The following is a 14,949-nucleotide window of genomic DNA, read 5'->3' as shown; positions in this document are numbered from 1 at the left end:
TAGTAAAACATGCAGAGTAACCCATATTTTTAGTGGTAAATTTAAAAATACTGTCATGTCTTTTAAAATAGGGTTTGTGCAAAGACACCGGGTGGCATTTCAAGTAACAGGAGCAATGAGATGGCATGTAGTAATTTGTGTAGTTTGACCATTAATGAACAACATTAACACTGATGTTAAAGTTAGTTTTAGCAGTGCTCAATTTCTAATTGAAGAAAATGGTGACATAAAGTGAGCATGCCTGCTCATTGATCCAGCCTTGTATAACACCCCCATGCTACCTCTAGATTCAGGGCAAAAAAAAATAAAACTTGAGGTCAAATACACTGAAATACACTTGACATTATGCCCGTTTAGTTTTTAAAAGGCTAACACATGACAAATTCCCTCAAACGCCTCTGCCGTGGCTAACACTTCACAGCCCGAGTTTATTAATGAGTAAGGGCCAGTTTGTCTCCCAGCTAAGAGAAGATAGTGAACACTCTCAAAAAGCAGGAGACATCAAAGTTTGACTGTTTAGTCACAGGCAGACACATACGGTGGTAGCTGCAAAATAAGATTTTCAACATCAAGTGGCAAAACATTAAGTAACAGACAGCCATGAAGGTTTTTTTCAGACCTCAGAGGGCGCTTGAACCCATCAACATAAACACAACATCCCCATGAAAAAGGATCATTTTCAAAACTATTTAAAAAAAACAAACAAAAAAAACGGCCTTCTCTTGTCTATAGGTAGTGGTTTACATTTCAAAAATAACACCTCTAACACTTCACCTCAAAACCAAACTGTGTCCCAATTTGAGCTAAAATGTGTATAAAACCACATGAAAGTGCATTACAAAGTGAGGGAAATGTATGAGAAATTACATAACAACCTAATAGTGTTTGCATTGTACAAGTCGACTTCATAGTTCTTGAGTTCTGGAAATATATTTGGCATTTATGTCAAGAAATAAAAGTAAGCTATTTGTGCTTTCAATTTAGTGGAAGGGGGGGGATTTGCAATTCACAATAATACATCTTGTATATATATATTTATATACAATACTAAAAAAAAGCCAGCCTATCAAAGCTTGTAAGTCTTCACTTTATAAAAAGCAACAACAAACTCATACAGAAGGCCCTTTGTCCAAAGGTTTCCTATTGCAAAAGTTTCACGTAACACTATTCAGGGAGTACCATCAAACATATAGCACACCTACACAGACACACATAGGCAGTGACTTGGACATCTGGCAAGACTTCATACACTTTTCATCATATTTTTAAAACTATTCAATACTTGCATTTCGCTCGATACTGATCTCAAAGCATGTTTCAAGTCAGACCAACTCATTCTTATTAGTCATTTTTCCATAACGGGCCTAAACAATACTGAATGACCAACTTCTCAGTATGTTCTAGGTTGGGTACTACTTACATGTCCAGCCACGGTGAAGCTGTATTAAAAAGGACACAACGGTAATTGCTTTAGTAGAATGTGCACACTACTGTAAATGCTTCACGTGTTTAGATTTGGCCAAAAGTGGAGCAATAGTAAATAGTTTTTTTTTTTCAAAATGAATTCAGTAATTTTAATACTGATCTCCACAGGGACCACAAATATATTATATATATATATGATTTCAGTTTGCAGCTCAACATACTATGAAGTTTGGCCAAGCCAAGAGCTCTGGTGGTTAGACTGTAAAACAAACTTGACTTTGGCACATCACTGCACATCTGGAGCGATTCAGAATTTGCTAAGTTACTTCAGGTCTGTGAGACGTCCTCTCAGATAAACCAGTGCATCAAGTTGAACGCACAAACAGATGCTGTTAAAATCTGAAATTACTCCTAGAAGGCCTAATTACATCGCAGGTGGAGACTACCGCTGAGGGGGGTGTAAAAAAAAAACAAAAAAACCAACAAATCAGGGCCTTGAAACAATAACACAAAAATTTGGCATTCAGCTGTTGGGAGTTGAAATATGTTGTTTTGTGTCATGTTACCCTGCTTCTAAGTGGTTGTTACTGTACAGTCTGTACACTAACATCATTACAAAATCTTCAGCACTTTCAATGAATGAATTGCTTACAAATGTGTCATAGCTACATTCATTATAGCTACCTTCAAAAATACCTTGCTTATGTTGTTTTTTTAGGATTTGCTTTAGGTACACAGTGTGCTTAAAAGCAACGAGGCAAAAAGAATTTTCGCGTTCTTTGCTATAAAAATTTACCTTTCCGAGAAAGTAAAGGGACGAGTAAGAAAACTGAGCACTGAGTTAGAAGAGAAGGTTTCCGTCTAGATTCACAGCAATATTCCAACTTTCAACAACAAACACAAACACGGTCTCAAACAATCTCACACACGCCACTGCACATCACCATCACACTCCTCCATTGTCTATAGAGTAACAATAAATGTAGGATTTCACAGAAATAATAAAATGTTAACAAAAACAAAGTGCAAACACAGCTGCCATTATCGAAATGTGGCAAATTGTCAAAAACCTCAAAATACCTCCGAGGCGGTAGCACAAATCTTACAAAATAGTACTTGTTCTTTTTGTAGTGTGTAAAAAAACAACACCACCACCCAACATCAACATCAAAAACATCAAATTGACAACATGAAATTTGTGTATTGAACACGTGGTTGTGAGTCAGTAAGATTTCCACAGGAAAACTATTACTGCCGGGGGCCCCGTTGGCTTTTCCTCTAATTCTCTGTAGCCTCTCGGTGAGACAAGTGCAGCGGAGAGTCTGGTGGTGGTGAGAGGATGGTGGCCAGGGTCACACGGGCTTAGTGTAACCAAAGATTCCCACCGGGAAGTGCTTGACATGTGTTGGCCACTGGGCAGCGAGCTGGAAAAACTTGACATCATTCCACTCCACTCCATCGATAGTGACTAAAGACAAAAAAGTGATAATGTAAGCAGGAGAGAACTGGCATCAACACTAGGTGGCAGTACAGCGTCAGCTGTGGAGATGTCAGGCTTACCTCTCAGCATCGTGTGCTGGTGCTTGGCTGTGCAGATCAACCTGCTGATGCCATCAATCACTTGGCTCTTAGAGTCCAGCTCTTTCTCCTTGGGCTTTTTGCTGAGGAAAATCACTGGGAAAAAGGAGGCAGAGAGTGAGGTGAGTCATAAAAAAAAACATCTTTTGCTCATATTTTTTGTTCAGTTCTTGGGCCCTCTGCAGTACAGAAAACATCACGCTTTTCAGCTCATCCCTACTGTGCAAGGACAGTTTTAGAAACAGGGAGATTTGTTGCATTTTTCTGAGCATTAACACTGAAGGAAGAGTAAAAATATGGCTAATCCCCTCCAGCTAAGTACCAGAAATGTTCCACCTCACTATGCACTATGACTACTGGGTAAAATGAGTTTCTTTTAAAATATAAAGCATTTGTGTTGGCGTACCTTTCTTGTTCTTCTCCTTGGTGACTACGGTCATAGCCATGCTGGGTGGAGGGGTGAGTTCTCCTCCGCAGGGCAGGCGGCTGACTTGAAGTGAACGGAAGTTACTCTTCAGGGTGTTCTTTAGTCCCACGTCTCTCTTCTCTCCCTCTTTCTTCTTCTCGGGGCCTTGCCACGTCCAGTAATCCACCTGGAGCCCCATCACTTCACTGCCTGAACACGGAGAACTACAAAGGGAAAACAGTCAAAGTCAGAAACACTACAGAGAAACCTCGCAGCTAAAAAACGGCTCGCGATAAATGCTACTGTGATGATCCTTCAACAATCCAGTGTATTTCTGTTGATAACTTCGTGTGTGTGTTGTCATACCCAGCTCCAGACAGGGCGGTGGATACAGAGGGAGACTGTGGTGGGGTTCCCCCGATCTCCTTCCCATACGGACCAGCCGATGGGGGCGTTGGGGATGACAGGATGCTTGTGTTGCCCCCCATCGCATCATCTGAGTCCACTGTAAATTGAGGGGAAAAAATAATCATATGCACAAAACTTGAAAGTGAAATGAAACACTGATATGCACAGCTTGCCATGGTGGAAATACATCCATTCTAGCTATTAAAGGTAAATCAAGTAAAGAAATATAATGATGTTTGGGTGTCTGACTATTTTTTCTTGATTTAAATTAAATTCTCCTTTCCCTCTCACCTGTGTCTTTCTGTTATTCAAGATGGTGCAGAAAAGCGAAAGTGATTACATCACACATAGTACAGTGACCCTTGCTACACCTTTAAAAAACATCTGCCTTACCTGAGGTTGAGAGGCTTTGCTCCACAATCCCAACTTTCACAACCTGCAAGAATAAAAGAAAAGGTTTCAGTGTAAAACTAAATTAAACACAATGAATTTACAATCCTGTCTAACACCTGTCTATGAAAGAAACAAGTCTTACCCCAATAAATGGTACAAATTTCTGACAGGAGTCCTCGTCGGGGCTGTGAACAGAGAGAGTAAAGAGGCTGTGAGTATGGCCAGAGGTGAGTTTTTAACACTTCAACACTCCAGAGGTACACATGAACACTCAATGGTCCTGGAGGGGAGATGGCTTTGGCGTAGCCTGCAACATGTCCCATTGCAGCAGAAATGGCACATGACTGGCTCTGGTGGAATGGGGTCATCTAGGGGTCATGTTACAATGAGATGAATGAGAGGACTGCTCCTTACAACCAAAGCTAGATGGGGTCTTTTCTTGTGAACCAGTTGATAGGATAAGAGCTTTTTGTAGACAGGAGATTAAAAGCTATAGTTTGAGCCCACTCCTAGTGATTGTGTGGCTACTTTACACTCAGTTTAGATGATAGGGAGTGACTTTTTCTACTCTGAAGTGATGAGCACATCACCTCTTCAACAATACATGCTAATACAAATATACAGGAAGAGGCAGGTCAGAGGCCAGTCGCCATCAAATAAAGTTTAAAGAAACAAACGCGACAACGATGGATTCAAAAAGGCAAGAATGCATACAGAGCTAAGATAGTTTTGTCTTTCTGCAAATGTCCTCTAACATGCAACTCCTAATCCAGCTGGTGGTACTCTCTCAGTCTTTCTGCAAAATAGCGTGCATCCACCACAAACAACAGAAGGATCAGGAATGCTCCTGGCTCTAGCGTCAGTGCAGAAACACGACCACAGTCCCAATCAATCTTACCACCTGGGACTCCACTGCCGTATTATATCGTCTCAGTGACATTACATATTGCAGGATCTTGCAAAACAACGACACCACTGAACAAAACACACCACAGGAAAAATCAGACTTCTCACCAAACCTAAAACACAGACTGTCCTTGTTTTTAATCTGCAAATACAGATAAACTAAAGGTATATTCAACAGTGTTTTGGCACCAAAATTGGGATGTGTTTTCAATAATGACAAACAATGAAAGTTAATGTTTATATAGCCACTCCTGATGGTTAACCAATACATATCCTGAGATTTGGGCTGATAACCTTTGAGTCAACAGAAATTCTGTAACAAAACTTTTGGGATTCATGCTAAATAACTTCTATTCGTTTAACATTGGTAAGGACACAGACACTGCTGGATGTATGAGTAAGAGAACCAAGGATTCATTTCCACTTTGTGAATCTCTGGTGGTTGTTTTAAAGGTTGTTAGGCAAATCTTCACAGCAACAACACAGAGGACAGAGTAAGAATCAAAGTCACACCAAAACCAAAGAGACAGGTCAGGACAGAGTGCAAAGTGACGTTACGGTGAGTATCGAGTGTGAAAAGGGAAATGTTAAGACACAGCAAGGAGCTCAAGCCAAATGGTGGAGAGAAAAAAAAAAAGGAGGGCAAAACAAAACAAAGAGTTGAATTAGATACCTGATGTAAAAATCAAAATACAAACTTCTTTTCCTTGAATGCAAATCAAAGGGGAAAGGGGGAAGAAGGAATGCAACAGTGTTAAACTGTGTGTTGTATTTAGTACCTCTTGACCAATAGGAAGCCATTCTTACATAGAGGGGAAGGGATTGGTCAAACCTCAGGAAGAAAACAAGCAAATGCTCACACAAATGCAACATGTTCTCTGTAGAATGCGTCTGTATTTTTTGCATGCGTCTGTAATGTTGGACTTGGTAGAAGAAGAGGTCTTATCAGTCTTAATAAATCAGCCATGAATTTTTTTCCAACAATGAACTTAAAACGAGCCTGAACCTGCGTCTGCTGGGCTCAATTATGTCACAATAGACAGATGACGGCATCTGATGATTGAGGCAACCTTTATGTGTGTGTTCATGTATCTGTTTGCATGCATATGCATTTGAATATATTCCTCATGCAGTTTAACTGCTGTTCTGATGATGGGCTGATCAACTGTAGCCATGTTTGCTCTAACATTAATATTTAATGAGAGAAAACAGAGTAACATTAATACCAGTTCTACAAGTTAGAAATCATTCCAACACAGACATGCTTAGAGCACAAAAAAAGCACAAAAACATACATGCATACACACCCAAAGATAGGCAGTGCATGAGTATGCTGAAACTTCAATAATCAAAGTTACTTTACCTCTTCTGTTTGTAGGTGAGCATGGCTTCTGAGATGGGGAACTGGTGAGACACGTTGGCACCGGCCAGGTACTGAACAACCCGACCTGCTACATCTATGTTATCTGCAGGGAGCAGAGAGACAGAGCGGTTAACAACGTGCCTCTCCTGTTAAACGCCTGACTAACAAGCTGCAAGACAATTAATGCATTAATGCTAATTTTTACATACAGTAGATCGCTGCAAGACTTTAATCATTTGTGTTCCACTGAATGAAGGAGACGGGGTTGTCGAGTGTAAAATGTCATTAATACATGGGTGAAGTCAGCCATATGACACACAAGATTAATTGTGTGTCAAACACAAACCCTGTGGGCCACATGTACTCTGGCATTCATTTTTGGCAACTTGCAACACAACAAGGGTGGAAACAGGCTGAGTTTAACTGTCAATTTATTTTGATCTATTGCTTCTCTGCATTTTGAACTAATTCTCCTTTTGAAAGCAAGCACTCACTTCCGTTCCTATCCAAATACTTCCCTCTGTGTTGAAGTGACAGCTAATATATCAACGGGGAAAAAAGGAGTTCATGGGAAAAAGATGGAGGATCCAGTACTTTTTAAAAATTTTTCTTCCAATCCCTTTTGAGATGATTAATTTTGGTATGCGAGACTGACTCTTGCACCTACGGGGAGCGAATTAAGTGAATTAATAAGTGGGGATGGGTGAGGATTATCAGGCGTGTTTGGGCAGAACAAGTGAGAATTGAAGAGATGGATGGGAGCTTAAACATGGATGTGTGTGAGCCAACAATTGAAAAGACTTACAGAATGCAAGTAGGGGCAAAATAAATTCACATCACAATAGAGCTTTAATTCTATAAAAAACAGTCCTAAAATAAACCAATCATTACAAATGCAAAAAAAATTTTTTGCCTCTTCCATTCATCCATTTTACTGATTGGTTGCAAATGGCAAATGGTAATGAAATTTAAGTTTTAAAGCTAAAAAGATGACTAAGAAAGTGAAAAACTCCCCACAAAGTCAGAATGTATGATCTCATGATGATATACGTTTTTTTTGACAAATCCATGTATTTTATTACAAACCTTACAATAATTCTGACAACATTTGAGGTAAATATCTGAGCCTGGTGGTCCTCCAGAGAGTTTACAGGGTGGAGGAGTAGTGCCATAATGTAGAAACATTTGCTACGCCAAAGCAGGCTGTAGCTGTCTTCTGCAATTGGAAAAAAATCTCTTCTTCCCATCCATCAGCCCCTGACCCATACTCTGACCCCATTTCTTTTCCTTTCAAGTTGGCTGAACATTAGACACGCAGGCTTTCTTCGTAGCCCAGTGGAAGAGCTGCAGAGCATAAGCTCCATCCTACCTGAGGCGGGCCGTTCCGTCCTGCAGAACAGCTCCCTCCATGCAGTGTCCATAAAGATGCTGTTGAATCTGCTGTCAAAGGACGCCACATACTTGGCCAGGGGATGAGAGCCTGTGCATGAGCGCAGAAGAAAATGTTATGTATAAAATAATATTGAATATATGGTGCACATCAGGCTGATATTTGCTATATAATTAATACTAATCCTGGTTGACTTGCCTATAGGGATGACCAGGAAGCGTATGTAACTGAGCCAGTCAGGTGTCTTGTTGGCCAGCTGCTCCACAAAGAACCTCAGGATGGTGCTGAGGTAACTCTGGTCGCCTGCCACAGCCACCTTCATGGTTGGTGGTGTCTGTGCGTTGCAGTTACAGCTGCAAGCGTTAAGATAATTAATTAAGAGAATTAAGAAAAAGAAAAAGATCCAAATTGTGAGGAATGTGTGTCGGAGAGGGTGTGCGGGAGAAATTATCGGTATGAAAGAAAGATTTATATCTCAGTGGGGTTTTTCCTGGTTTAAAACCGGTCTTACCTTCTTTGAGAGCCAGATTATGTCATGCTATAATTCACCATACCAGCTAGTTGCAAGTATCTACAAGTCTTTATCAAGTGAAACCTAATATTGCAACAGCTTTTATATCCTAATCCTACAATAACAAACCGATGTCATCATTAAAATGAGTGTGAATTTCTCATTACAAACATGAAACCAAAAATGTATTAAAGCCTTTTAAAGGTATTAAAGATTTTCAAAGCTGTTTTTAAAAGTTTTCACCTTTTAAGGGCTTAAAGGTATTTGGTGCTTCAAGATTTTAAACTGTTTTAAGGACCGTTTCACTTCATAGCTAATGCTACAAGATTTCACATTAAAAGGTTCATTAAGCAAGATTGTACAATCTGAGAGCATATACAGGTTTGATAGCTCTGTTTACTCTCAGTGAAAACATTTGCTGAGGCAGTGGCAACATTGAGCGAGCACGTTAACGTCAGAGATGTGTATGGCTCTACATGACACGGCCCCAGCTGGAGTAAACAGGTTGACTGAGGAGCAGGTGTGTATAGAGTGGAAAACTTGCAGTTCAGCTGTATTAAAGAGAAAACAGGTTTAAGAGAAGCAGCAAAGCAGACTGAGACAGCCTGGTCTCCCACTGACATGACTTCCTGAGGAGACGGCTGCCGTGCAGATGGATCCGAGAGTGAGAGAAGGAAGGCTGAACTTCAGCTTTTCATGGAAAAACAGGCACATTTTGATAGAATGGGTTCACAGACAGAGAGCACTGCAGCAGCGTGAGCGATAGCATCCTGGAATTCTCTGGCAGCGAGCCACGACAAACATACAGAGTTTGGCGAGGTCTACTTCAAGATAAGGAGCAAAACGATCAAACTTTTTGATGGCTTGTGTCACATTTAGCTAATGGGTGCGTGTGTATGTATGCGTGATGGGACTCACAATCTCTGGATGCGAGTAACGATGGTGTTGAAGGCAGCCTGAACATCTGCAGCAGAGCAGGTGGACACAATGGGCTGGCTCTGTTCATGGAGCAACTCGGCTACATACTGCACAGAAACACACATGAGAGGGACATGATGAGTTAATGGATAAACAATATGCGGGGCTGATCGGGCTGGAAAGAAAGCAGGAAAAATGTGCTACTGGGAAACACAGAGTGTACAATTACGCTTTGAAGCGAGGCTGGCCATTAAGCCCCTATCCTCCATGACTTGAGTGTTTCTACTGTGTATACCTGTCCTTGCCACTCCATGGTGTTGATGAGGATGATGCTTTCTGGTAAGCGTTCATCAGAGATGAGGATCTGGTTCAGCTGGTCATACACAGACTTCCTGGGAACCTTTGGGAGAAATCAGTTGCACAGAGTTTGAGAATGACAAGCCAGCACATCTTTACTGGACTCAAAACATCTATAAAAGGACAAATCTACGGCTTGATACTGCATCTGTGAGTGGTTAACCTGTGCTATAAGTCGTGAGTCTGGGGAGCACTCGCTCTCCATGCTGCTGGTCCTGTCGCTCTGGGCCTTGGAGTTCTGTCTGTCTTTCATAGAGGTGCTGCGAGGACGCCTCTGCAGCCTGTTCTCCACTTTGCTGAGGAAGAGACGAACCACAACGTGCTTAAAATACACGAAAGCCAGAGCAAGGAGCGAATCAAATTACAATTCATCCGATATAGAAGCTGACATAATGACAACAATATTGCGTGCTTGTTTCCAGATTTAGTGATCAGCAGCGTACCTGGGAGACATGTGGTTTTGGGACTCAGTTTTGCAGAGCTTGCCAACAGTGCTGGTCATCCGTTCAGTGTTGACATCCCAGCTGCTCACCTCCCCTGGCCCTGGCCCGCTGTCGTCAGTCTCTGGCTCCTGAACCAAAAGGGGGGGAGCAAAGATGAGCTGAGAGGGCTGTAAGGGACAATGCTGATGTTTATCATACAACACAAGTACTGTCATATCCCATCAAACCACACCACGTTCTCTCTCAGGCTTCAGGTACATTCTGTATTCTCTCTGCGTTTTGTTCGCTGTGCGGTTAGTTGAAAAAGTTGAGGCAGGGTCAAGAGGGAGGTAAAGAGGTGCTGGCCTGGTTAATAATTGAGCTTAGCTGTTGAGGTTGGAGATAATGATGAGAGCCCACCATGACAGAAGAGGATAAAAACTTGTGGTCTCTTAGCAGGTGGCTGGGGAAACACTGTTCCTGCAGTTTAGATATTCAGTTTGAACTGGGTTAGTGGAGCGGAGCGCAGAGCCGGCTGCACAGCGCTCAGTGGGGGAGCCGAGGTTAGACGAACAAGGTTAGTCTGACCTGACAGCACACGGGCAACAACAAACACAAACACTCCTCTTTCATTCCTCATCAGTCAAGACCTATGCGGCATGGGGCTGCCTTGTCTGGTCTACAGATCCATAATGGATGACTGTGCTGTTTGGTTTGCCTGCCCTTGCATACTCTCTCCCTCTTTGCTTTTTCTTGGAAAACAACTAAAACCCATGGGAGGAAAGGGCAGTCTAGTGGAGAAAGTAGGGGGGTGGAAAAGAAAAAGCTGAGAAAAAGATGCACAAGAGGGGATTTAGTTTAAAAAAAAAAAAAAAAAAGTAAAAACATTACAGTTCTAAAAACATACCCCAATGGTCGTGTCTGTGATGCTGTCATCTTGATACCGGGCTCCTTGCACTTTACATCTCTCCACAGTCAGAAAGTCTCCACTCTGCAAGGTAAACACACACACACACACACAAATTATTTTAAATATTTTAACCACAGAGGTCACTTGTCGGGTGAATACAGAGTAAATGATAAAATCTCACAGCTACAAATTGGAGTGCTATGCTCCATCTGTTCAGGTCAAAACTGACCACTCTCGGGGTGTGCAACTGACTGGTTTCACAATGGTGGCTTCACACAATCGAGTCTGGTGACAGCGGCAGAGCTGCCAAGTATAAATATCTCCAAGTGAGGTGACTGGAAAGCCTGTATACATTTCAGTACAGCTGCCAGCTAACACAAACCACAAAAGAATAATTGACACACTCCTGTGCTCAAGTTTACTTGACTAAAAGTGTTTAAGTGCATCTTGTAACATCTAGTTTAATTCATAATTTAATTCAATATTACATCAAAGACTTTCTGTTTTGCCTGCAAGACGTGTTTATGAAGTTCGACTAGAGACATTTATTGAGCAAAATGGAGGGCCATAGCAGTCTGAAATGCTCCAGGCTGTTTTATTACAGGGTAAAATGGATTCCCAGATATTTATAAACAGCACTCCCTCTCTCGCCATCAGACTCGACATGTCTCTCTCCCTCATTCTCTGCCCTTGTTGTTTCCAATGGGCCATAAATCTTTGAGTAGGAGTTCAGGGATTTCTCCATCCAATCTTCTCTCTGAGCATGGGAGCATATTTCTGTCTGCGTGTGTGTTGATGGTGGTGGAGGGGTCATTTGGTGTCAGTCCCTATAAATACTAGATGGCTGCAGGGGTGAATAGGGTAAGGACTGCAGGCTTCCATCCTATCCTGCAGGGGTGGGAGCTGCTGAGCTGCATTGCGCTCATGCCCTGAATTTCTCTCACGTAGTATCATGGTCCTTGGGAATCCCTGGACCATTATAAGCATACAGGGCTGCCAGACATTTAAACATCGCCCATAGGCAAATCCTTTACATAACAATGTTTACAAAACGGATCTCTCCAGCAACAAGGATGCATAACTTTATGGGTAAACAGTGTTTTTTTTTTTTAATAGAGTGTCTGGTGATCAACTTACCGGACATGACAGCTCTCTCTGCTGGCTTTTTTGGCTGTGTATGCTTCCAATCTCTGTCTGGGAGCTGGAGTGAGACATGCCTTCAAAGAATGGCCTGAAAACAGAAATAAAGATTAGAAATTGAGAAAACCAACAATTTTTGTCTGGGCAGTTCCATTTGAAGGGTCAATAACAATGTATGTGGGATATCAATTAGTTATTTTGTACAAATTTATCATTTCTTCTTCAATATTAGCCAACAAATCTTAATTTTAATTTTAGCTTTCAAATTCCTATACAGGTTGTACACAGGCATATAAACAAAACTAAAAAATCTTAAGCAATTTATGACGAGACAAATGCTCATCTTCTGTCACACATTATGCTATTTACATGGCATACTGTACATTCCCCTGTGAGGAAAACAGTAAGAACAGACATACTTGAGTTTGGGCTTGGGAGTGCTCAGGACACTCTCATTGTCCTCCATCTCTGGCCCACTGTCACTCTGGTTGTACACCTCCAGACTGTCGTAAAGTAAGTCCAGATCCTCCTCCACTTCCTGGGTCTGGTCTACTGGGTCAGAGTCCAGGACCTGCCGCACCAGATAGACACATCATCAACACATCAGTACGCTGTAAAGAGGGGATTTGTAATAACGGACATAGATTAAATAAGTGTAGGGAGTGACTGCTGCTGTGTTTTAGCTAATCACTTTCACAGCTGTGCTAATGGAGCTTAAAGAATGAACGAGAACACTGAAGGCTGTAAAAATGAGAAAATCTATGCTATAAATACATCCCTGCCTTGGTCCTAAGCAGGCCAATTAAAAGGTGAGTGAGTGCTAGAGGAGGGCTAAGGTGCTGAGCCTTGATCTGCCAGCTGCACAGTAGGGATGTACATAGGAACTGCACCCAGGCAGGCTTGTGGACTAATCAGGTGATTAATGCCACTCCATAAGTGCAGGAACTGGCAGGGAGCAGATAAACACAGTCTGTCCCCTCTCCTCCTCCTGGCTATGTATTTATAGAGCTGTGGCCCTGCACACTGCCCAGCCACAAGGAAGGGATTAGAGACAGGGAACGTGATAAAAGATCATCGGGCCACCTGGAGCTTCCAGAACCATCCAGCGAAGCACAACTCAGATGGCTGGGAGGCTCTTGTAAGCATCGCTAGGTTAAAACTCTCAAACAGGTCCCTTTGGTCCCAATTATATTAGTTACCAATAAACTTAAAGGCATGTGTAAAGACTCTGAAAACCTATGTGGTTAAGAATAGAACGTAAACTATGGATGTTTTTGATGTCAGAAAAAGGAAGAAAAGAGAAGAAGCTTGCATATCTAAATTATTCCTATAGATTTCACAGTTCAGTGGTAATAATTATCATTATTATGGCCTAACACCGATTATACACTAATGGACATCTAGGGGTTTGCTGCGCACAAGTGCTCGACGTCCTGCTGATGACCTGATTACATGCCATTATGTAGAATCCACAGAAACATTTATTCAAAAGGACTTTGCAGAAGAAAAACACAAACCTAAATAGGACAAGCATATGAGCCCACATTTATCATTAGATTAAGTAGTGGAAAATAAGGCCGTTAATGGATTCAGTATACGAATCGCTGCTAATGGCAATGTATGAGTCATACATCCATGTGCGCAGAGGTAATGCAGCCTAACACCATAATGATGCTTGTACCTCTGTTGTGACAGTGATTTCTTCAAAGGCGATTCTGCTCCAGTCAGGAACACATTAGCAGCAATGTAGCAATATGCTGTTTATACGCTCAATACTGAGATTATTTCCTCCTGCCCCCAAGGCAATTTAATAACTGATTTGTTTCACATCTGACTTACTTCATAACAAAAAGGCCTGAGAAATCCCAGGCGGGTGCACTGAGGAGGCTGTGCTGTACCCCCCTAAAATTCACCACATTGTTTACTTTGACCCTGAGCATGTTCTCCTGGGTGTCAATCACAACAAAGCAATTATTCTTTTCACAACTCACCTCATCTGTTACCTTGAACCTCTTGAGCAAGGCCACAAACTTCTGTTTGAAGTTAGGTTGCTGTAACAGAAAAGAAACACGCAATTAAAATAAAATGAACCCACTGAAAAGGGAATAACTGTCATGATTAAATAAACATGACAGCTGGACTCGGGCTTATCAGTTCTCCCAGTAACTGTCCACTGGATTACTCATTCACAGCCACTCTATGTAAAGACCATTATAATCAGTCCAGTGAACCCACAGTGTTCATTTACATGCTCATCCGCATCGTCCTAATGGCTTGAACAAATGGAACACAGTGTGTGCTTTTCCCTTAAAAGCTTGTACGACAGCAAGCACAGGTCTTGAGTTATTCTCATAGTCAATGATTGGCGAGCATAAAACTGGACGCTATGTGGCGGAAACAGAGGGAACTAACCCTGGTCATGGAGGTGGTTCGGATCATTTTCCTCCGGGCTTTCTTGGGCTTCCTGACCTCATCGTCTTCATCATAAAGATCCTGAAATGAAGGGAAGGTAGTGTCAGTGTGGATGAAATATCTGATGCATTAATATCAAAGTGCCCCACAAGTTCCACCGGCAGACAGTACATTCAAGTTAAATGTATACTTGAATAAACACAAAAGCTGCATTCGAACAACATTACTATTTTATGGCACTGACCTGGCCATGAACTGCGTCATCACTGGCTTCCTGCTCTGACGAGTAGCTGTCATCGTCCTCCTCAGAATAGTTATCCATGTCTGGGGAGCGGTCTGAGGTAGGAGAGCCACAAACACACACACACACACAAAAATGTCAAAATACAAGGATACATGTTTAGCACTAC

At 41.8% G+C, this 14,949-nt stretch overlaps 1 protein-coding gene across 1 annotated transcript in view; it reads right to left on the bottom strand.

Annotated features, from left to right (window-relative positions):
- Positions 1-28: 28 nt before the first annotated feature.
- Positions 29-14,949, bottom strand: part of LOC121911628 (phosphofurin acidic cluster sorting protein 2-like) — a 48,215-nt gene continuing 33,294 nt past the window's right edge. Inside the window, exons 6-24 of the mRNA XM_042433286.1 lie at positions 14,784-14,875; positions 14,540-14,620; positions 14,119-14,178; positions 12,547-12,698; positions 12,125-12,218; positions 10,985-11,068; positions 10,099-10,226; positions 9,819-9,951; positions 9,594-9,698; positions 9,299-9,405; positions 8,068-8,222; positions 7,849-7,959; positions 6,480-6,582; positions 4,353-4,395; positions 4,211-4,253; positions 3,776-3,914; positions 3,410-3,633; positions 2,986-3,099; positions 29-2,893 (exon numbers count right to left, since the gene is read on the bottom strand). Of these exons, the coding sequence (XP_042289220.1) occupies positions 2,778-2,893; positions 2,986-3,099; positions 3,410-3,633; positions 3,776-3,914; positions 4,211-4,253; positions 4,353-4,395; positions 6,480-6,582; positions 7,849-7,959; positions 8,068-8,222; positions 9,299-9,405; positions 9,594-9,698; positions 9,819-9,951; positions 10,099-10,226; positions 10,985-11,068; positions 12,125-12,218; positions 12,547-12,698; positions 14,119-14,178; positions 14,540-14,620; positions 14,784-14,875 (2,084 nt within the window). The 3' untranslated portion in view covers positions 29-2,777. The remainder of the gene's footprint in view (positions 2,894-2,985; positions 3,100-3,409; positions 3,634-3,775; positions 3,915-4,210; positions 4,254-4,352; positions 4,396-6,479; positions 6,583-7,848; positions 7,960-8,067; positions 8,223-9,298; positions 9,406-9,593; positions 9,699-9,818; positions 9,952-10,098; positions 10,227-10,984; positions 11,069-12,124; positions 12,219-12,546; positions 12,699-14,118; positions 14,179-14,539; positions 14,621-14,783; positions 14,876-14,949) is intronic.

This window comes from Thunnus maccoyii, chromosome 14 (genome assembly GCF_910596095.1).
Source record: "Thunnus maccoyii chromosome 14, fThuMac1.1, whole genome shotgun sequence".
Taxonomy (NCBI): domain Eukaryota; kingdom Metazoa; phylum Chordata; class Actinopteri; order Scombriformes; family Scombridae; genus Thunnus; species Thunnus maccoyii.
This window is presented reverse-complemented; position numbering and strand designations above follow the sequence as displayed.